Consider the following 23727-nt stretch of genomic DNA (forward strand, 5'->3'; position numbering starts at 1 on the left):
CATCTTCTGAGGGGGTGTTATTGTCGCACTTTTTCAGATTTCGGAATCATTCTTCCTTTTTTCCTTTGTCAAATCATCAAACAAACGTTTGAAAATTGATTTGAGATGCACAACTTTGCCGTTTTCTGGTTGCAAAGGATCACGGTTCTCATCATTAAAACTTGATCTTGCACGCTTTTGTAATCCAGACTGTGAACCTATAGTTAAATCACACCTAATTTCTGATTTCCTCTTCTTCATTTTGATCTATATGAAATAATGTAATCGTAAATTACAATATGTGAGTTCAATATATTTTTTGTTTGATGAATGAAAAATATAAGAACACTGACCTTGCGCGCGTATGGTTGTGTTTCTTCCTTAAAGCAGGTTAGCGTCGAAGTAGTCAGCTTAATGTGTTTGCAATAATAATAGTATAGATATTTACTTTCTCATTTTGCACCTTAAGATTTTCTGGATGTTTTTTTTTTTTTTATTTTGGGAAAGAATTATTCATGTGGTACGTGATTCCTGTGACATATTCTTTAATGCTTGTATATGTTACATGATTCCAGTGACAAATTCTTAAATGCTTTAAATATGTTGATTAATTAGTAACTAATTTCTAATTACTCAAATTTTAATTACTTTCCAATTTTGCACCTTAAGGGAGGTGTATTGAACTGAGGATTTTAAGAGATTTTGGGGTATTTTAAATCCCCCGTTATTCAATTAGTGATTTTTTAAAATAATCTGAAATCCTATGTTATTGAATGTGAAATTTTTAAAAATCATTTACAATCTCTTGTTATTCAATCAATAATTTCTAAATCTCACATCAAATCTACTGTTAATCAAAAAATCACAATTTGTTTTAATAAAATCTCCAGAATGTGATTCTAGGAGACTTTTCTAACATTTTTAGTTAAAAATGATGTCTTACAAAATCACACCTCTAGAGGTGAAATTTTAAAACATCTGTTTAAAAATAACTTCTTTAACACTAGTAACAATTTTTTTTTTTTGCAAACTCTCTCTCTCTCTTTCTCTCCTCACGTTCTCTCTTTCTCTCTTTAATCTGGAAAAATCCTAAAAACATTTGTTGATGTGTAATAAATCCCATTATAAGTTACTGATCGCTCGGGAAGACAACTTTTTCTTGGGTTATCCTTGATGATGCACTAAGGTGAGTCTTGTCATTGTTGTTGAAATGGATGGTAAGCGTTCTGCAAATTCATCATAGACAAGGTAAACTGTCTTGTATCTTGATTCTTGAGCAAACTTCAAATGGTTTTAGATACTTTTGATTTTGCAAACTCTGTTTTTTTGGATATAAAAAAAGCCAACAAAAAAAAAATTGCAGATTTGTTGCGTCTGCTTTCGGTCTGTAATTTTTGTGGATAATCTCTAGTAGAAAGATGGTACTTTCGGTCTGCTTACGGTGCATTAAGCAACACAGCCAAGAATCAAATACATGGACATATGGTTTCTCATCATCATCTTGTTGGAGCAAATCAGACCGAAAACAAAGGAGATGAGTATTGAAGCAGTCGTGTGTCTTAGTTGGTGTTGGTGTTGAGTCAATGTAAGTCCGAGTCTTATGGTAGTGCTTAGTGGTTTGATTGAGTCATGTAGTAGTACATAGTTGTTCTGTTTTTATTGAGTCTTGGAACTGCAATTGTAAGGCTATATAAGCCATGGGTCTTGTTTTTGTAATGAATTAGAGAAGTTATTCACAGTCCAAAGCAAAATGTTTCTGTTTACAATTACACATTTTGTGGAAGAATCAGGTGTAGGATCTTGGAGATGACGTTGAATCAAGTTTCTCTCAAAACCCAAATCACCTAAAATTCTATAATCAAATCTCACCAAATACCAAAACCCAAATCTCAAATTCTATAAATTCTAATCAAATCTCCTAAAATTACAGTCAAATCTCCCAAAATTCTGAAATATTAAAATCCCAGCAAATCTCCTAAAATCCTCAGTTCAATACACCCCCTAAGATTTGCTGGATCGTTTTTAAATTTTGGGAAACAATTATTCATGTCGTACATGATTGCTGTGACAAATTCTTAAATGCTTATAAATGCTTATATATGGTACGTGATTCCAGTGACAAATTATTAAATGCTTTAAATATGCCGATTACTCAAAATTAGCAACTTGATCAAATTACTCAAAATTAATTATGTTTAGTTTTTCTACAACTATTATCATATATTGGTAATAAGTATCTATCATTTACTTTAACTTTCCTGTTAATAGTATAGATTTGTGTCAACTCAATCACACATTGACAAATCCTTATTTCTTTTACGTTTCCTTGATAGCATTACGTATTTAACTCTCATGTTACGTATTAGGTATTATTAATTTTTTCCTCTACGTTCTTTGGTGATGGAGTTGTTAAGTTTTTTACAATCTTTCATATTCGACAGAGTTTACTGTCTTATTTAAGACATATGTATAGTTAGTCCAAAGAATTTGAAGTCCTTTATTTAAAATGAAATAAAGAACTTCATAGTCACACGCTAATATAGAATAATTATTGTAAATTGACCCAAATTAAAATACACCTGACTTTAGAAGGGAAATAACACTTTTATTCCATAATGAAATTTAAATCCAAAATAAGAAAAAGAAGAATTCAATAACCATAACCAAGTACTTTAAAGGGAAGATTAAACTGAAGAAAATTGCACTTATTATAAAAGTTGCTGGCAAGCATAAAGGTCGACTTCAAAATACTCCAACACACGCATCCAAAGAGAACTACTCGCATCGATAGTCACTCTGCTGGACCTTTAGCTCCTTCATTGTCAATGTCCGCACTGATATTAGTAACACATTTTTTCTTGGAGGAAGACGAATGGTTAGACAAATCAGCATATGCATCTTCCTTTCTCTTCGAAGAAGGAGTAGTTGGAGATGTCTCTAACCCATCTTCAACCTCGGTGCGGTATGTTCCAACAGTATGACCCTATGATGGTAAAGTGTAAATTTAATATTTACATTAAGAACCAATCTAAACATAATATTATAACATTCTTGTTTACAAACCTGATCAGTAGACACAATTGAAAAGGGATCAATCATTTGCTCATAATCCTCTATGTTTTCAACATGGTCTGAATTGCTACCAGCTTCAACCAAGGATACTTTGTAAGTATCTTTCCCATCATTAATGTTACCCTTGTCAATGGTGGCAAGAAACTGGTAGCTTTTACCAACCAAGGACTTCAAAGCTTCAGGAATATTGGCTGGGTCTTCAATCTACAAATATTTAATAGACATTACCTCTCACATTTTTTTATTGCAATCTTATAAATATATATAAAAAAGTATAACAATAAACTTTATATGCTTTGTAACATACCTCATCAAAATTACCATCCAATATCTCCGAGGCAGTTTTTTTCACAAGTTTTTGAGCATTATTACCCCACAACATAACCTTAGTCTTAGCAGTGTTATCCATAACATCAAGAATCAACTTGTACCTTTATTGTTTAAGTGAAACGTCGACATTAGGGAATTTTCGATATATATTAAAAACATCAAAGAATGTGTACCTTGGTAAAACTAAATTTCCTATAGTCAAAGAATATGTACATTGGTTGAACTTTCGTTGTGTTGTCATTGCAATGATTACAACAAAACAAACGCTTCTTCACCTTGCTTGGAGGATCATTTTCTTTCTTGGGAACCAAATATACAGTTTTATCACACTTGATACATGTGAAGTAATACCAACCGAAATCCATGTCTATGTTGAAAATACTTCCCATGATCTTAAACTTACCCTCCTGATATCAAATACTAAGTTAAAAATATCTATTTTGATTTTTTTAAAATATGTAAAATTTCTCACCATAGTAGATTCCTGTAGCTCGGAAATGGTTCTCCTCTCAAACTGATTGAAATAATCAATCTTCTTCTCCGCTTTTGGTTCAGCAGCCTTCGGTTGTATAAAGGCAATAGATATTCCATCTTTTGGAAAACTAAAGTATTATATATGAATCAATATGTTAATAGCTACGAAAAAGTATTAATTATGTACTTGTGAATCAATATGCAAATGATGAACACAAAAATAACTTACTTCTCGACAAAATCTAGGACTCCCGGATAATCGGAGTTGATCAGCAACAAAGACATATCATACGCATTTGCTATGGATCTTTCACCTATAGCATCCATAATCCACAATTTTGATACCAATATTTGTTTAAAGGGATAAATCTATAGAAACGAAATTTTATTACCATTAAATTGATTTATCTTCGCTAGTCGGAGTAAACAGGTAACAATGTTGTTGCCTGCGTTCTCACCAGCAGCCCACATGGTATCAGCAAATCTATCCCACAATGTAAGGCGATTATCAGTGCAGATTTAAACAAAATCTTGTAATATACTTAAATATATATATATATATATATATATATATATATCAATATATATAAATAATGTTATAAATAATTTCCATATTACCTTGTGTCCCGTAGCTCCACCTCCAATCTCTTAGAAACCTTCCCATTGGTATCACTTGATTTCATCACACCAATGTTCACGACTTGGCCAACCACATCTACATGAGTGTAAATAATGAAAATCATATAGTGATATGTATTGAAATAATTATTTACAAATTTATTGGGTTAACATACCGATTAAGATGTTTTCATTGAGACCATCTTCAGCAGTTATGCTCTCAAAGCTCTGCAGGTCCAAATACCAATCAGTCGACAGCGAAGGAGATCGGCTTACTATTGTGGTGTTAGTCAAGGACATCTTGAAAGCATGGTTTGTTGCCTTATACTTTCCCATAGACTTAGTCAGCTGAAAATTCTCCAGAAACCTCCACTCTCCAGCAACTATCATTTTGTGGAACTTGTTAACATGATTTTTTTTTCACAGTGGCATGAATTAGAGTTCCCTATAGTCAGCAAATAATATATTATTAGTCACGTAATCATATATATGGGTTTAACAAATATAAGTAGTTAGAGTAAATAAATATAATCTCACCTCAACATCTGCTAAGATCATTTCTAAGGCTTCCCCAGTGTAAATCGTATACTGTCTCCACGAATGAACGATCCGTACTTGGATCTTCCAACTCGTCTTGAAAGGTGGGTATGTTTAAAAAATGACACCTATATTTAAAAAATGTGGTATGATTATTTCGAGATAGAAAATAGTAATAGAAATTTGGTGTATCATATGCAATATTTGATATTTTAAAGTTGAAATTAAGATTTTGATCCAATTTTATGATCTCGTCTCATTATCTTTATTTTTTTGTCATGTTTTTTAGACAAAGTTTTTATAACTTAAATTACTCGCTGTCATCTCGTAACCAATAACTCTTTAGTTACCATAAAATTTGGATCGATATGGCAATAGACCCGAAAAAATGTAAATCGGATTTTTTGACAGGTTAATTTTTTATCAAATCCGTGAAATATCAAATAGACGAAAATCGTCAAAAAAATAAAAACTCCTAAACCGGGTGATGTCAATTTTTCAAGCGGGTCAAATTCGTCCCGATAAGCAAGTTGATGAACTAACTATCCAAATTATTTGATTTCATCCCATATTTTACCATAATAGTATATATAACATTTGCTATTTTCCAAATTACCAGTTTACGTTTCGTACCCATTTTCTTGTCCAAATATTTAGAATAAATATGTCAATGAAAAATTTCAAATATATTACCAACCTATCCCATCTTATATATATATATATATATATATATATATATATATATTTCTCTCAAACAATGCTTTTAAACCCGGTCCAGACCGGCTGGGCAGAACGGTCTAACCGTGACCTGGTTGGTGTTCCAGTCTGATGATACGTAAAACACGGCAAAAACTGGAAAAACGACTAAGATCCAAAAAGCATGGTTAAACCGGTGTGCCTGTTAAACCGGATCAACAGATCTTTGAAACCCAATTTTCATGCTAACGTGAAATTGTTATTTCTTGGATAAAGTATCTAGTTCTTTTTTTTTCATATAATCTGATGTGGGACTCTACATAACATTTCTAAAATCAATGGTAGTTTTTTTTTTGTCTCTTTTTCTCCTGTTATGTGTGTCTAATTGTTTGTCTAATTAAATATTTTTCAACAGGAATCCGGAATTTCCATTAAATATTCGAAGATAAATGATCTATGTATGCTACAGTTAAAAATAAATGAACCTCTTATTGAAAGTTCAACTTTCTTTAATTTAATTTTCTATTATTCAATTAACCGGTTCATACTTCATAGTATATGTTTGATCCATGTATTCTCCATGAAGCATAAATTATCAATGCATGCTTCTAATTATAATGACTATGGGTCCAACTGGTGACCAGTTAAAAAAAAAGAATTGAATGGAATGTGTTGTTCATTGTTGTTCCTCATTTTTGTTACCATTTAAAAGTATTTTTTTTTTGAATTTTAACATGTGGCGCCACATTATTCCTACTGATTTTATTTTTTTAAGAATCGTAGAAGAAAATTTTTTCTTTTCAAATTTGATAAGAAATAAATTTTTCTATTCATTCATGTTTTATCATTTTTTCTTTTTCATATCTTTTTTTTAATTCTTATTTCTCATTATTATTTTTTGTTCCCCGGTAGGTTACCAATCGGAGCCTATGAGTTTTTATTTTTAATGGGTCAAAGAAATTAGTATTCCCTTGGCTTTTTAAAATTTCTAAGGAGCATATATTTTGTCTTTTAACTTGGTGGTTAGTTTTCATTTTTTTGGAATTCTTAGTTTCGCTCTTGTCTTTTATAGTCTTTTTTGTTCTCGTTCTATAGTTAAAATAAGACATAAATGAAACTATTTTTATTTCCCGACCGATAAAACCAAATCAAATAATTTGAAATATATAAAATTTTGAATTTAGTTGTTTGTTATTATGGAACAATTTTAAATAACTTTCAAAATCTCGTAATTAATCATTGGTATTTTAGGACAATTACAAAGAACTAAAAATTGTAGTTTAATATATTACGGGTTTAACTCTAACTTTTTATATATATGAAAAAATTTATAGAGTTAAAATATTAATATTACTTAATTTTTTAATAGAGTTTAAATATTATAATATTTTAAACTTTAGATGGAGTTTAATTATTTATAATAATTTAAACATTCTATAAAATTTCAATATTTATAGTATGTGTACCTTTCAAAAGTTTCAATTTTATAATATTTGAAACTTTTTTCTGTTTTTGTCAACAAAAAAAAATCAACTCAAATGAACCAATTTGTGGGAAAATTGTTTACAAATAAAATATGATGCGGAGAGAGGCGCGTTAGGCGTGCCAAAGAATCCGCGCAAACATTAGCATTTCTAGAAACCTGAACCAAAGAAAAAGAAGAAAACTCCTCCCTGTCAATCTTGATATCGTCTAGGTATGTTGAGAAGGCGGGCCAATCATGAGGCGAAGACACCATCTTTACCAAATCGGAGCAGTCCGTGATAAAAACCACCTCCCGGAAATCATGGCCAATTATGCATCGCATCGCCCAGATGAAAGCTTCCACTTCTGCATGTAACAGAGACAGACTATGCCAGTAATTGGTTGCACCGTGAATCGGGGGTGATCCTTGTGAAGAAGTACAAACCCATCCTGCATCTGCAAAAACATCAGTCACTTTCCAAGATCCATCCACAAAGCACCGATGTCTAGAAAAAACCGACGGAAGGGGAGCATTGTAGCCCTCGAGAAGTTTTGAAACTTTTTAAAAATAAATACTAAATATTTTGAAACTTTGAAAAGTTTTATACTCAAATAAAAAGCTGAATTAATTTTTAAATTTGGACGCTTGATAAATCAAGCCTTTGCTCCTGCGTAATTGAAAATGGTATATGTCCTATTTATAGTGATGTTGAACCATATTCCAATACATTTAGCCGATGTGAGACTCGACATACACTTTTCTATATCTTTTAATATATTGTAACACCCGCAAACCAATTTTTGCTATTTTGGTAAGGGTGTCGATTGACACCTTCTAGTGAGGCATCGATCGACACCAGTTGTGGCCGGTTTGGTCGGTTCAATTTTAATTGTCCGGTTTGCGTGGTTGGTTTAGGGAATTCCTAAAATCGAGTTTTTAGAGGAAGAAAACGACCTAGGGTTGTGTTGTTTTGTGTTATTCGCCGTTTTTGGAGAGAAAAACAAAGAGAGAGTGTTCTTGAGCTTTTGGGAAGAGATTGAGAGATTCCTTGCTGTTCTTGGGAGATCTAAGGCTGGGAAGGTGTTAGAAGCTTGCTAGGAGTGAGGGAATTCGTTCTTGTTGGTCAGAATCTTCTTGAAAGAGGTGAGTGCATGACCATGGCTTATCTAAGCTAAGATCTCTAGATTTTATGTGATTTGGTGCTTATGTGGTTGTTTCTTTGAGTTCTCTATGGTATTTTGTCGCTGTTTTGGCTGGGTTTGGCTTCTGGGAGTGCAAGGAGGGGATTGGAGAAGATTGGAGGCGAGATTCGGAGTTTTTGATCGAAGGAAATCACTGCTCGGCAACGGTGTCGGTCGACACCAGTTGGGGTGTTGGTCGACACCAACGCGAGGACGGCTCGGGACTTTGGCGAGTGTCGATCGATGCCATGTGGAGGTGTCGGTCAACACAAACTAGGGTTTTCGGGAGTGTCGGGCAGGGTGTCGATCAACACCAGTATGGTGTCGGTCGACACCAGATTGTCAGTGTCGATCGACACCATATGGTGTCGGTCGACACCCTTCTTTCAGCTACACGGATTGTTGTGTGCTTTGTATACTGCCTGGTTTGTTTATTTGATTGTTGATTGTGGCTTGTAGAGATCTTATTTCTTGTGTGTATAGCCAGTAGATGGGAGGATTGCCTCACTGAGTGTTTATCAAATACTCATGCATCTCAATTTGTGTTTGTGGTGCAGGTAAAGGCAAAGTGTGATCGTGGAATCAAGGCAATGAAGAGGAGGATGTTCTAGGGACTCGATTGGATGTTGTCTGGCATTGCTAGGTTGCTAGAGTTGGGTCATTAGAAACATTGCTAAGTTGATGGTTCCTTGTTTCTTGTTGTTTGGTATTGGGATACTGCCTTTGCTATAATATTGGTTTGTTATTGGTTATTATTGGTTTATTATTGGATATTGATTATGTTATTCCGCTGTTGAATGTGTTTGTGGTTAGGTGGCTAGTGGGTATGGGACCACTAGCTGTAGTTTATTTTATTATATTATATTTATTATTTATTATTAAAAAAAAAAAGGTCGGTCGTTTCATTTTTGTATCAGAGCCCTTACAAGTTCTAGGTTTGGGTTCGCTAGGTTTCTGTTGTGATGTTTTGGATTGCATGTTTTGATTGATTATGTGAGTTAGTCAATTGTGTGTGGCATGGAGTCCTAGAACATCCTCTTCGAGCCTTCAATGAGATTCCACGGTGAGTTATTGTTATGTTTCTTTGTGTGGTATTGATATGTTTTATGCTTGCTAGCCTCTGTTCTTGGAAGATCAGTGGTTAAGGTGTTTGAGTTGTTGGTCGTGGACGGGGACGTGGTCGTGGTCATTGTCGGGCGGGTCCCGAGGCCAGCGAGTGTGTGGTCCAGAGTTCCACGAGGAGGTACATCAGAGGATCGCAAGTGTATCAAGAGGGACCAGAGGGGGTTAGCCGGTGAGCATGCCGGTGGTGCTGGGAACCCAGGTGTGGGGTTGCAGCAGGTGGAGCCCAGGGTCGAGATGATTGCTTGGCAGATCGGTTGGCGTGCTGTTGGAGCGGTTACCGAGAGGGGTACCAGTGTAGGCTCCAGTTGTGCCGCATGTGGCGGGGTGCAGCCGAGGGCTGCGGATGTTGAGGACTTTCCACCTTATGTTAACAGGATGGAGCGGTTGTAGATGACCGGTATGAGATTATTCTCAAGGGGTATCAGACCTAGAGAGGCGGATAGGTGGACATATGCAGTTGGAGCAGATATTTCTCTGTTTGGGGGTTAATCCAGTTGGATATTAGAAGATTAGTGGGCAGGTGTAACATTGCAATGTTATACTCGGAACACAGGGTACTTTGTGTCGAGAGATGTTTATAGTCGTTAAGGATTGTTGCTCCTAAGGGGATGATTATTCCCCTGAATACCGATAGCTCGAGGGGCTGAGGGCTCCGAGAGTGGCAGAGGGGATGATGTTCCCCTGAGGGGATGAGTAGTTCCCCTGATACAGAGATCTTGAGGATTGTGGTCCCAGAGTGAGACGCTATAACTTGAAGACGCTGGTCTGAGAGTGAGATCGGTATGGCTAATTGGTTGCGACCTAAGAGAGGAAGAGTAGTGAGCAAGCAATGTATAGAACGTGAGTATGAACATAACGACGGAATGTAGACCTCGAGAGTGATGATGGTTTAATCTTGGATTTTAGGATTATGTTGGCCGGTGGGCCAGGGTTTTATGACCGGAGTGGTCAAGAATATGTGGCTGATGTGCCAGGATTGAGTGGCCGGTGGTGTTGGAGTCCCGGGAAGGAGAGTTGCAGCAGATATGAGCCGGTAAGGGCATGGTTGCCAGGTACATAAGATCCACGAGAAGCCTTCATGGCAGGATAAACTAATCGTTTTGACGATGGTGGAAGAAGTTCATTGGAGACGGACATGGTTACTAGATTTAAGGTTTTGGTAAGCTTGCTGAGGGGAAACAAGTCAAGTAGGTTAAGTTGGCGGTCTGCAAAGCATTTGATGCGGTGAATCGGAATATGCGAACGTATGGTACTTGTTTGTTTTATTACACTCGTATTGATGATTTGTTGTGGAGAATAGCTAAGCGGAAAGCTAATTTTGGATTAATCTATCTTCTGGAAGTTTTCCCTAAGAGACATGTTACTAGAGGTTCTTGGACGAACAAGAGGGTTGACATTCATGTGGCTTCGAGTTGATGTCGGCATACTTGAGTGTTTGTTTGGCAGAGCTGAAGAAGCAGCTAGAGGATTTGTTGAGTAAGGGATTCATCCGTCCTAGTGTATCACCGTGGGGAGCGCGAGTGTTGTTTGTGTAGAAGAAGGATGGGAGTTTAAGGTTGTGCATTGATTATCAGGGTTTGAACCGGGTCACTGTGAAGAACAAGTACCCTCTTCCTGGGATCGATGAGTTGTTGGATCAGTTGAGGGGTGCTACTTGGTTCTCTAAGGTAGATCTGGCGTCGGGTTATCATCAGATACCAATTGATGAGGCAGATGTGAGGAAGACTGCTTTCAGGACAAGGTATGGGCATTATGAGTTTGTGGTTATGCCTTCCGGGTTGACTAACGCACCAGCAACGTTTATGAGATTGATGAACAGTGTGTTTCAAGAGTTTCTGGATGTATCTGTCATCATTTTCATCGACGATATTCTGGTTTATTCTAAGAGTCCTGAAGAGCATGCAGTGCATTTGAGGGCAGTTATGGAGAAGCTGCGGGAGCAGAAGTTGTTTACTAAGTTGAGCAAGTGCAGTTTTTGGCACCGTGAGATGGGTTTTCTGGGTCATATTGTTTCTGCTGAGGGGGTTTCAGTAGATCCAGAGAAGATTCAGGCTATCAGGGATTGGCCTAGACCGCATAATGCCACAGAGATCAGGAGTTTTCTTGGATTGGCAGGCTATTACAGGAGATTTGTGCAGGGGTTTGCAAGCAGAGCACGTCCTATGACTAAGTTGACAGGGAAGGATGTTCCTTTTGTCTGGTCAGAAGAGTGTGAGGAAGGCTTTGCAAGCCTGAAGGAGATGTTGACTACTGCGCCAGTGTTGGCTTTGCCTGAGCAGGGAGAACCCTATGTGGTTTATACAGATGCATCTAGAGTTGGTTTGGGGTGTGTTCAGATGCAGCATGGGAAGGTGATTGCCTATGCTTCGCGGCAGTTGCGGGTGCATGAAGGCAACTATCCTACTCATGACTTGGAGATGGGTGCTGTGGTTTTTGCCCTGAAGATTTGGAGATCTTATCTTTATGGTGCAAAGGTACAGGTGTTTACAGATCATAAGAGCCTGAAGTATATATTCACTCAGCCTAAGCTGAATTTGAGACAGAGGCGGTGGATGGAGCTGGTGGCGGATTATGATTTGGAGATAGCCTATCATCCTGGTAAGGCTAACACGGTTGCAGATGCTCTGAGTCGGAAGAGGGTAGCTTCGGCTCAGGAGCATGAGATGGAGTCTCTGGTAGGGGAGATCAGTGATTTGAGCTTATGTGCTGTTTCACAGGAACTGTTGGGTTTGGAAGCAGTAGATAGAGCAGATCTTCTGAGTAGGGTGCGGTTGGCTCAAGAGAAGGATTTGGGGCTGGTGAATGCCTCTAAGGATGTGGATTCAGAGTATCAGGTCTCAGAGAATGGTACTATCTTGGTGCACGGTCGGGCTTGTGTGCCCAAGGATGAGGAGTTGAGACAGGAGATTCTGAGAGAGGCTCATGCGAGCAAGTTATCCATTCATCCAGGAGCGACTAAGATGTACCGTGACCTCAAGAGGTACTATCATTGGGTCGGGATGAAGAAGGATGTGGCTAGTTGGGTTTCGAGGTGTGATGTGTGTCAGCTAGTGAAGGCTGAGCATCAGGTTCCTGGCGGGTTACTGAAGAGTTTACCCATTCCTGAGTGGAAGTGGGATATGATCACCATGGATTTCGTGGTAGGATTGCCCGTGTCTCGGACCTTTGATGCTATTTGGGTCATTGTGGACCGGTTGACTAAGTCTGCACATTTTCTAGCCATTAAGAAGACTGATGGAGCAGCGGTCTTGGCTAAGAAGTATGTGAGAGAGATAGTCAGATTGCATGGGGTGCCATCGAGCATTGTGTCTGACAGAGATTCTAAGTTCACTTCGGTGTTCTGGAAGGCATTTCAGGCGGAGATGGGCACTAAGGTGCATATGAGTAAAGCTTGTCATCTCCAGACAGATGGACAGTCTGAGAGGACAATCCAGACGCTGGAGGATTTGCTGAGGATGTGTGTGTTGGATTGGGGTGGCCATTGGGCAGATCACCTGAACCTGGTAGAGTTTGCTTACAACAACAGTTATCAGGCGAGTATTAAGATGGCTCCTTATGAGGCTTTGTATGGGAGGCATGTCGTACACCATTATGCTGGACTCAGGTGGGGGAGAGGAGCATGTTTGGTGCTAGTTTTGTTCAGGAGACCTCAGAGAAGATTTGGGTTCTCAAGCTGAACATGAAGGAGGGTCAGGATAGACAGAGGAGTTATGCTGATAGGAGGAGGAGAGATCTTGAGTTTCAGGTAGGAGATAGAGTGTACCTCAAGATGGCCATGTTGCGGGGTCCGAGCAGGTCATTGTCAGAGACTAAGTTGAGTCCGAGGTATATGGGTCCATTCAGAGTGATTGAGCGGGTTGGACCTGTGGCATATAGACTGGAGTTACCCGAGGTTATGCGTGCATTCCATAAGGTTTTCCATGTGTCTATGTTGCGGAAGTGTCTCCGTAAGGGTGAGCAGGTGTTGGCTAAGATTCCTAAGGATCTTCAGCCTAACATGACATTGGAGGCGAGACCAGTGAGGGTTCTCGAGAGGAGGATCAAGGAACTTCGGAAGAAGAAGATTCCTTTGATGAGAGTCCTGTGGGATTGTGATGGTGTTGAGGAGCAGACTTGGGAGCCTGAGGCAAAGATGAAGGCAAGGTTCAAGAAATTGTATGAGAAGCAAGCCGCGACTTGAGCTTGTTTAGCCTGGCCCCATCTGTAATCCGTGGCTGGAGCGGGAATGGAGTATTCCAGCCCATCTCTCTTGTTACTCGGTCGCTTGGGGTGGTTGGTTGTGCGACTCAGTAACAAGATGAGGTGGTGTTGGGGTACAAAGTTTCCGTGAGGCGGGGTTGTGAAGGAAAGTTCCTGAAGGAGAAGTTTCCAAAAGTGGAAAGTTTCCAAAAATGGAAAGTGCTAAATATGGAAACTTTTATGGAAGTTAGAATTTGTCCATTTTAGCGGTAGAGAAGCCATAGGGGCTAACCCTTTACCATATATAAAATCTAGATTTGAATAGATCGAGCCAAAAGGGAACTTGTCCATGTGTAATCCATTAAAAACCCTCTCCCAAACCTGACGGGAATGAGGACACTCAAAAAAAGTATGATTAATAGACTTTGCCGCTAGTTCACATCTCTTGCATACCGTATCACAATTAACTCCCCAGGAAGCTAATCGTACCGTCACCGGAAGAGAGCCAGATGCAATCTGCCAAAAAAGTGTTTGATTTTAGGTGGTACCGGAAGATCCCAAGCCTGAGCCTTCAGGACATTACAGTTAGGACCGATTTCAACTTCAGCCCTCATAGCTTGAGCTACCTTATAACCTGACTTAACCGAATATCGACCAGATTGTGTATAATGCCACACCAATAAATCTTGCTTAAAAAATTTGCTAATCGGCAAGCTCTTAATAATTTGAATATCCTCCGGATCCATAAATTCCTGAAGGATAGGTAAATGCCACTCTTTAGTCCTAGGATTAATCAAATGATTTACCATTAGATTTGGGTGTAGTTGTCGTCCCCTACCGTTTGCAGGTCGAGGATGCTGATCAGGAATCCATTGATCACGCCAAACCGAAATGTTAGAGCCTGACCCAACCGCCCATCAGGCACCTTTTTCCACTAAACTTTTTGTTGAAAAAATACTTCTCCACCCAAAGGAGGGTGAATAAGGTTTTTTCGCCATCAACGGATGTTTGTTTCTGAAGTATCGACCTCTAAACACTTGAGCAAACAAAGAATTCAGAAACTGTATTAAACTCCAATACTGTTTAGCCAATAAAGCATTATTGAAAGTCTCCAAATCCTGAAATCCCAAACCTCCCTCGGATTTATCTCTACACATTTTATCCCAAGCCACCCAGTGAAGCCCCCGATCTTTCCCATCAGAGCTCCACCAGAAGTTTGAAATTGCACTCGTCAATTTGGTCGTTAAGCCTTGAGGGAGTTTAAAACAAGACATAACATGCGTAGGAAGAGCCAAAGCCACCGACTTTAATAATACTTCCTTCCCTCCCTTAGATAAAATTTTTGCTGTCCAACCATTCACCCGATCATTCAACCTATCTCGAACGTAACCGAAGACTTGAACTCTTGATCCTCGGAGACTCTCAAGAATTCCCAAGTAGGAACCCATACCCCCTTCCTTGGAGATTCCAATGACAGATTTTATCCTATCCTTGACCTCTGAAGTCACCTTTTTACCAAACATAATAGAGGATTTGTCCAAATTGACCTCTTGACCGGATGCTTTACCATAGTTGTCAATGATATTCATGACCGTTGAACATTGTTCTTCATCCGCTTTACAGAAAAATAGACTATCATCCGAAAAAAGCAAATGAGAAATAGGGGGCAAATCCCGGGCAATCTTAATACCTGAAATTTTTTCCTCCCTCTCTGACTTTTTTATATTAGCTATCAAAACCTCAGTACAAAGAATAAACAAGTAAGGGGGCAAACCCCTGTCGCAGGCCCCTTTTTGGTGAAATGGAGCCACGGGGTTGATCATTAAGCAGCACTTGATAGGAAACCAAACTCACACACCACATTATCCAAGAAATCCATCTAGAATCAAAGCCTAACCTAATTAAGACCACCGTCAAGAAATCCCATTCGACACGGTTATAGGCCTTGCTCATATCCGTTTTGAAGGCCAAAAATTCCGAACTACACATCCTATTTGTCTGTAAACCATGAAACATCTCTTGAGCCACCATGATATTATCTGTAATTAACCGACCAGAAACAAAAGCCGATTGTGTTTTAGAAATAATTGAGGGTAAAATCTTCTTTAATCGGAAACAAAGAATCTTCGAAATGATCTTATAACTCACATTACACAAACTAATAGGCCTGAATTCTGCCATTCTTTTAGGCGTTTCAACCTTTGGGATCAAACAAATATTAGTCTCATTAATTCTGGGATCAAACCTCCCAGTTCGAAAGAAATCTCTAACCAAAGCAACCAAATCCCCTTTAAGATGAGGCCAAAACCTCTGAAAGAAAAGAGCTATCATCCTGCCCGGACCCGGAGTTTTCTCCGGATGCATTGCGAATAGAGCCTTTCGGACTTCCATCTCTGTGATATCCTTAGTTAACTCCCTATTCATACGCTCTATAACAAATGGATTGACCGCTTGTACCATCTCTGAAATACCACACACATCCGATTATGCAAAAAGCTTATTAAAATACTTAGAGGCAATCCTCTCCATACCCTCACTCGATTCATCCCAAACATCTTGTGTATCAAACAGCCCTACAATCTTGTTCCTAACCCTCCTCTGTTTAGTAGAAGCATGAAAGAAACAAGTATTCTTGTCGCCGACCCGCAACCAGAACTTTCAACTTTTCTGTTGCCAATACAACTCCTCATCATAATAGGCATCTCTTAATTTCTTCTCAATAATGTGAATTTCCGCTTGTGAAAAAGAATCATCTTTTTTGGCATCCTCTAGAGCCGTTTTAAGTGAAGATATAAGAGTTTTACTATTCGGAACATTTTGCTTCCTCCACCATGAAATAGAATTTCTACAATTTTTAATTTTATCCAGTAACCCAGGATTCTAAAATTTCTGGTACGATTCCACCCCGATTCCACGGCCCCAGAAAAACACTCCTTCCCCATCCATCGCTTATCAAAACGAAATTGACGAAAACGCCTTCCCCCAGCTATTGCACAAGAAGCTAAAATAGGACGATGATCAGAACCTATCTTATCACGCCTCCCGATTTTTCATGATTACCTATTAGTTCATTAAAATCACCAATCATAAACCAAGGATCCTGCCGAAGAGAACCAATTTGAATGAGTTTGTCCCAAACCTCCTGTCTAAGGCCAGGCACAGGGTCGCCATACACAAAAGAAATATATTGAACTTGAGAACCCAACAATGCTTGAACATCCACTATCCGATCATTGGCATAAAGAAAATCAAGTTTTATATTATTATTATAAAAAATGGCTAAACCACCGCTAGAGAGAATGTCTCATATTAATTGGGAATATATTGGTTATGCGACGGGAATTTGAAAATATATATAGGATGTAATGGGACATAACAAATATTACGTTCGTTCCCTAAATATTTGTATTTGTTTTAAACGTGCTTTAATCGTTTCAAACGTGTTTTAAAAGGATCTCTAATTTGTTTACAAACATAGCACCACACGTATGTGCGGATCCAATCCCTAGTGAAAACTAAAAAGGAGCAAGTTATGGGATTCTGTTGTAAAACACTGGATTGTGGACTCCATAACCAAGCCCATACTCGGTCCATAAGTGTTTAAGACTTTAGGCCCGTTCGGCCAAGGCCCATCGGCCATTACTTATTCTATGTCGGTTTAGACTTTGTCTTAGGAAAACACTATATATATGTAACCTCATTCATTGTTTATCAATAATAAGAACAAGAGATTTCGTTCCCTAAATCCTCTAGTTTACAACATGTTATCAGCACGATAGCCTCTAAGTCCAGCTGAGAAAACCCTAAACCCTAAAACCCTAAGCAGCCGCCAATTCATCCCTCTCTTCCAAAACCCTAAACCGCCTCTGTTCTTCCTTTGTTCGAGACTAAGTAACTTGTCTCGAAAATCCTTTGGTGTTCACGAGCAAACCTTAAGCTCGTGATCAAGTTCTATCCAAAATCCGATCGAGGTTCGCGGTTCCTAGGCGTATCCGAGAGCAGTACGTAGGCGGTACGAGGATCTGTCCGAGAGATCCGGTTTCCTGTTCGTGTTCTGTCCGAGTGCTGTCCGAGGTTCTTGATCGAGAGAGAGGTACAACTGAGGTCTGTTAGCTCCCGGTTCATATCCAGTCAGACCCTAATTGGTGAAAGGTAAATAAGATCTAAAAACTCTCTTAACACCATAAGAATCGAATTTGAACCTAAAGCTATTGAATCCTAAAACATCCAAGTACATAACAAACAAATCTTAAGATCTCTATATCCTATAAAACTTTAAAATTGGATTGCATAGGATTGTTAGATTGTTTGTGAATTGCACCAAGAAACATCAAGCTTATTGATTGATTGTTATATTGCTTGATTGATTGTTGCATAAGAACCTAGACTAAAACTATTAGATTTCGAGATTCATAAGAAAGATATTAATCAAACTGTTCTAGGAAATTTAAAAACTTGGTTGTTCATGCATCATAAGGAAATCGGATTACATATAGGATGTTATAAAATCAATTGAATCATAACTTGTAAATTCGGCTGCATGAATTAATCTCTAGGATTGTTAAAACACAAAACTAGAAATTCATAGAATTGTTCTTAGGATGTTAAAAACTTCCAAATCCAAATATAGTAATTATCCTAAAACTATTATTTTTGTGTTAAGGTGAATCCGATTAATTGTTAGTAAATTGTTAAATTTCTAAAACTAAATCATTAAAATCAGAATTAAAATATTGGTTAGGATAAACTCCTTCTTAATTATAGTGATTATCTAAAACACCTTAAAACAATATTTACTAAATCCTAGAGTGAATAGAAAAACATAAGAAAGGAAATCCTATCTAGAAATAAGGAAAACTTTGCATGCTAGTATCTATCTAGGATTTGTTGTCTTGCATGCATATTAAAGCCACGAAAATTGAGTATAATAAAGGCATGTTTCGGTCTCAAATATCGCATGACCTAAGTTCGAAATTATGAGTAAAGACAAGGCATGTTTCGGTCTCAAACACCGCATGGCCTAAGACTAAAACGATTCCATGGTTCGGTCTTAAATACCGCATGGCATGATCCAAATTAATTACATGGTTTGGACTTAAATACCGCATGATATAATCGAGTGCATGTTCTGTATTAACCTAAAAATCAAAGGACCTATGTGAGTGTATTAAGGATGATAATGATTGCACTAAGAAAATATATATAAGGTGATTATGCATATGCACAACTTGCTGAGAGTCTCAAGAATCAGTACCTCACCATAGAAAATTCTATTGACCTTTGGACAGAGTTGAAAAACAAATATGGACACCAACAGATGGTGCTCCTACCAAAGGCTCAATTCGATTAGAAAAACCTAAGGATCCAGGACTTCAAATACTTGGATGAGTATAACTCAGAGCTTTTAAGATTGTCTCAATCCTAAGGTAGTGTGGTACTGAGGTTACTAAGAAAGATCTGCTAGAGAAGACATTCTCTGCTTTTCACACTAAGGGGTTTAAGACCCATGCAGACCTCATATCTTGTTTGCTGCTTGCTGAGCAAAACAATGAGCAATTATAAATGAAAAGTGCAAAGAAGCTCACAAGGTTGACATGACAAAGAAAAATCCTAAAAAGCCTAAAGAGCCAAAGAGACTAATGAGTCTAACTATGTCCATAGGGACAAGTGTGGCCGTGGCCGAGGAAGTGGTGGACGTGGTGGTCCTAGTTGTGGGACTTACCAAAGGCATAATTATGATGGTCAAGGCCGTAGAAACCGATTAGGCTTCGGCCGTGGTCGGGGTAGAGGCCGCGGGTTATCTAAACCCGCAACATAAGACCAAGTCCACTTGTAATAATAATTATGGTATAGAAAACCATTAGATAAAGACATGCAGAACTCCTAAGCACCTTGTTAATCTCTATTAAGAAAGTTTGAAAATAAAGAAAATAAATCTAGAAACTAACCTGGTTCATCTCGATGGTGAAGGAAATTTCAACCATGAGAATGATGACTAAATTGGATTATGAGATTTATAATTGCCTAAAAGAAAAATATTTAAACTCATGTGGTGTATTAATTTAATTTCTATGCTTTGAATTTGATTGAATTATTATTTTGGTTTAAATTCAATTATAATATATCCTTCATTATATATTTGCTTGTTTAAAACATAAAATCTTGTCCATTATTGGAAATGGCTAAGGACAAGAACATAAGTGTGGTGGATAGTGGATTAAGCCACACAATTTTGAAAAATGCCAATATTAGCAAAGATAAGCGGGTATAGCAAGCCTAAGTGAAGGCTACGGCCAGGCATATATTTTATGGCACACATTTTGAACTAAGTGTTGCATTATATTCACCCAGCTCTAAGAGAAACTTATTGAGCTTTAAGAACATTCATTTGAATGGTTTCCATATTGAAATAAAGGGTGAAGGAAACAGAGAGTTCCTATATATTGAAATCACCCAAGGACATAAGAAAGTTCTAGAGACTATACCCGCACTAGCCACTGGTTTATACCATGCTTAGATTAATATTATAGAGGCTAATATGGCAATGAACAAAATGTTCAATATTTCACTTTATGGCCTGAACGGATAGGCCATCCGGGTCCTAACATGATGCGTAAGCTAATTATGAAATCAAAATGGGCACACTCCTAAAAGAGAGAAGAGTTATCCCTAAGAATCTCACGTGTGTAGCATGTACACATGGGAAAACTTATTATAAGGCCATCACCAGTAAATAAAGAAATTATCCACTTAAGACTATAAGTCTAGATAGTGCTGGTGAATATATATCCCAAGCGTTTAATAATAATGGTATGTCCATGGGGGGAAGTATTGACCACCCTGTGGCACATGAATGGACCACCCTGTGGCACATGAACATACAGAGAATGGATTAGATGAATCCCTCATTAAACGTATTGCTCGACCATTACTCTTGAGGTCGAAGCTTCTTGTGTCGGCTTGGGGACACACAATATTACATGCAGTAAAGCTTATATGCATCAGGCCATCTAGTGAGCATAGAATATTCACCATCCCAATTACTAACGGGTCATGAGCCAGACATATCCCATCTCAAATAATATTCGGGTGTGACGTTTATATTGCATCATCACAGAGAACAAAAATGGGATCTTAAAAGAGGATGGAAATATATGATGAATATGATTCTCCCACCATTATTAAGTATCTTGAGCCAACTATGGGTGATTTATATGTGGCCAGATACACGGATTGTCACTTTGTTAAATCCGAGTTTTCTATGTTGGGTGGAGAGACAAACAAGCTGGTCAAAGAAATATTATGGAATCAAACATCCTTAAATTGGCAAGATCCTCAGGACTCTAGCATGTGATGCAGAGGTCCAAAGAATTATTCATTTATAAAAGCTAGCTATTTATATTGCCAGATTCCTTTGTTGACCCAAAGAGAATAAGAAATTGTACATACCAGCTTGTAATGCACCAGTACGTATTGATGTTCAAAAGGAACACAATAATCAAGTTGCTACAGAGTCTAAGTAGACCAATATGTTCCATAGAAAAGAACGTTCGGAAATTCTAAGAAAGGTGCAAAAAAACCGAGGTTAAAGAAAAAGTATAGACATGGCCACGGCAAATCCTAAGGTACTAACAATGAGGTTTGGGACGCTAAACCTCAAGGTCCTTAAGGTATTGATAATAATAAGAGCTCGATAAATTATATCATGTCTGGAATAAAATGGAACTGCAAAGATGTCGACATTAATGAAATAATTGCATGCAAGGTAGCACTTGAGATAAATGAGGATCTAGAGCCCACGTCTATATTAGAGTGCACTCAAAGCAAAGACTAAAAAGAAGCTATTGACATGGAGCTTAACTCTTAGAAGAAGAGAAATGTGTTTGGTCCGACCTTAAGGACAACACTGTATTTATGAGGAGACATACTCCCTGTGATGGATGCAACGACTTTAATAAAGTCTGGCTATAAGAGAAAACTGCATTTGTGGTTAATGGATGTTGTAACCACATACTTATATGGTCCACTGGAAAATGAAATTTATATGAGATTACTAGAGGGTATAGAGCTCAAAGATAAGAGTGGTTCTCGAGAAAATACTGCATAAGGCTAGACAAATCCCTTTATGGACTGAAACAAAGTGGGTATATATGGTATAATAGATTCAGTAAGTACCAAGCCAAAGAGAGCTATAAAATGATCCCATCAGTCCATGTATTTATAAAGAAGTTTGCAAACAAAGGGTTTGTAATCATAGCAGTGTATATGGATGATTTAAACATCCTTGGAACCCCTGGTTAAATCGCCCAAACAAGTAGAATATCTCAAGAAAGAATTCGAGATGAAAGACCTAGGCAACACAAAATTCTGTTTGGGATTGCAGCTTGAGTACAGAAACAATGGAATCCTTGTGCATCAAATGGCATATACAGAAAAGGTACTCAAGAGATTTAATATGGACTAAGCTCACCCATTGACTAGCCCAATGGTTGTTAGGAGAATTGATTTGGATAAAGATCCATTGGTCCAAAGAAGGACGATGAGAAAGTTCTCGGTCCTGAAATGCCATACCTTAGTGCTATAGGAGAGTTAATGTTCTTGGCTAGCCACACTAGACCAGACATATGTTTTGCCGTGAACCTCCTAGCAAGAATTAGTTCTTGTCAAACCCAAAGGCACTAGAGTGGAATTAAGTATTTGTTACGTTACCTACAAGGAACTTTAAATTTGGGTTTATATTATACTAACTATAACAAAGAAGGTTTTAGTTGGTTTTGCTGATGCAGGTTATAACAAAGAAAGTTTAAGTATGTATGGTTGAGGTTGAAGACTATATCAGGACGGATTGCGGTATGGTCGAAGACAACAAGGAAGCAACTGTAATCTATGAAGACAATACAGTCTGCATCGCACAGCTCAAGGAAGGTTACATCAAGGGAGATCGGACGAAGCACATATTACCCAAGTTCTTCTTCACACATGAACTACAAAAGGCCGGAGAAGTTTAAGTGGTACAAGTTCAGTCATACAACAACTCAGCCGATCTCTTCACCAAAGCACTACCGACAACAACATTCAAGAAGCTCACGCATCATATTGGAATGCGGAGGCTTAAGGACTTAGAGTGATGCTTGGAACAGGGGGAGTAATGTCTGCTGTACTCTTTTTCCTTCACCAAGGTTTTATCCCACTGGGTTTTCCTGGTAAGGTTTTAATGAGGCAGCATCCCCAAGCACATTGCATCGATCCTTTCCTCGCACTTGCATGGTTATGTCATCCAAGGGGGAGTGTTGTAAAACACTGGATTGTGGACTCCATAACCAAGCCCATACTCGGTCCATAAGTGTTTAAGACTTTAGGCCCGTTCGGCCAAGGCCCATCGGCCATTACTTATTCTATGTCGGTTTAGACTTTGTCTTAGGAAAACACTGTATATATATGTAACCTCATTCATTGTTTATCAATAATAAGAATAAGAGAATTCGTTCCCTAAATCCTCTAGTTTACAACATATACAAATATTTTCTTCAATTTGATTTGAGATCTATTTAGTTATTTTATAAAACAAAACAGGATTTTATTTTACAGATTTAATTCCATTCACGTTTTAAAAGATGATTGAGAATTCTTTAAATTAAAATATTAACCATACTTTCTATATACTAATTAGGTAATATGTTTTGCAAAACCAAGATTTGGAAAAAACATATACTAATGTTTAAAATGGAATTTGGTCTGATAGTGTTTGTTCTCTGAAGACATTTAAAGCTTCTAATTTACTAGTATATATATGGTTTCATTTATTTTACATCGAAAATTAAGTGTCAATAATTTATAATTTTGTCTTATACGAAAACTTATGTGTTTATGTCAGGGTGTTTTCCACATGGTGAGATGATGATAATAAATGAAACATAGCGGTAAGCAAGAAATAAACAGAGGTCAGTTCTTTATATATCTGTAGCATATTATATAGTTTTACAATAAAGTTTAAATGAAAGATAGAAATGGTTCATTATGTATATAGGATGCAATCGAAAAAGTTAAAATGAATCAGAAATAGAAATGTTT

The 23727-nt window shown here is 37.7% G+C and overlaps 2 protein-coding genes, 1 long non-coding RNA gene and 1 pseudogene across 3 annotated transcripts; 1 reads left to right on the forward strand and 3 right to left on the reverse strand.

Moving 5' to 3' along the window:
* The first annotated feature begins 936 nt into the window (after nt 1–936).
* LOC147933178 (uncharacterized) lies at nt 937–1748 on the forward strand. The gene is made up of 2 exons (XR_015573535.1): nt 937–1227; nt 1343–1748. It is a non-coding gene; the product is annotated as an uncharacterized LOC147933178 (long non-coding RNA).
* Nucleotides 1749–2770: 1022 nt separating this feature from the next.
* Nucleotides 2771–4326, reverse strand: LOC104754251 (uncharacterized). Its single transcript, XM_087477324.1, has 7 exons — nt 4302–4326; nt 4085–4169; nt 3854–3983; nt 3595–3788; nt 3359–3482; nt 3043–3255; nt 2771–2962 (listed from the first exon to the last, which is right to left on the reverse strand). Exons 1-7 carry the CDS (start codon nt 4324–4326, stop codon nt 2771–2773), a joined length of 963 nt encoding a protein of 320 aa, XP_087333450.1.
* A 143-nt stretch (nt 4327–4469) lies between these two features.
* LOC147933179 (uncharacterized) lies at nt 4470–5031 on the reverse strand (annotated as a pseudogene).
* Nucleotides 5032–7500: 2469 nt separating this feature from the next.
* LOC147933180 (uncharacterized) lies at nt 7501–16116 on the reverse strand. Its single transcript, XM_087477325.1, has 5 exons — nt 15805–16116; nt 14615–15488; nt 14283–14557; nt 14038–14172; nt 7501–7626 (listed from the first exon to the last, which is right to left on the reverse strand). Exons 1-5 carry the CDS (start codon nt 16114–16116, stop codon nt 7501–7503), a joined length of 1722 nt encoding a protein of 573 aa, XP_087333451.1.
* Nucleotides 16117–23727: the final 7611 nt, after the last annotated feature.

Source organism: Camelina sativa, chromosome 12 (assembly GCF_030686135.1).
Source record: "Camelina sativa cultivar CO46 ecotype springtype chromosome 12, ASM3068613v1".
NCBI lineage: Eukaryota > Viridiplantae > Streptophyta > Magnoliopsida > Brassicales > Brassicaceae > Camelina > Camelina sativa.

Coding starts and splice junctions, on each gene's coding strand:
- LOC104754251 (XM_087477324.1), bottom strand. CDS start 4,326: ATGTGGGCTGCTGGTGAGAACGCAG. Junction 3,789..3,853: donor AGCTACAGGAATCTACTATG/GTGAGAAATTTT, acceptor ATTTGATATCAG/GAGGGTAAGTTTAAGATCAT. Junction 2,963..3,042: donor CAATTGTGTCTACTGATCAG/GTTTGTAAACAA, acceptor TTACCATCATAG/GGTCATACTGTTGGAACATA.
- LOC147933180 (XM_087477325.1), bottom strand. CDS start 16,116: ATGGTACAAGCGGTCAATCCATTTGTTATAGAGCGTATGAATAGGGAG. Junction 14,173..14,282: donor CGGTTAAGTCAGGTTATAAG/GTAGCTCAAGCT, acceptor CTTTTTTGGCAG/ATTGCATCTGGCTCTCTTCC. Junction 7,627..14,037: donor AGTGTCCTCATTCCCGTCAG/GTTTGGGAGAGG, acceptor ATGTTTTTGCAG/ATGCAGGATGGGTTTGTACT.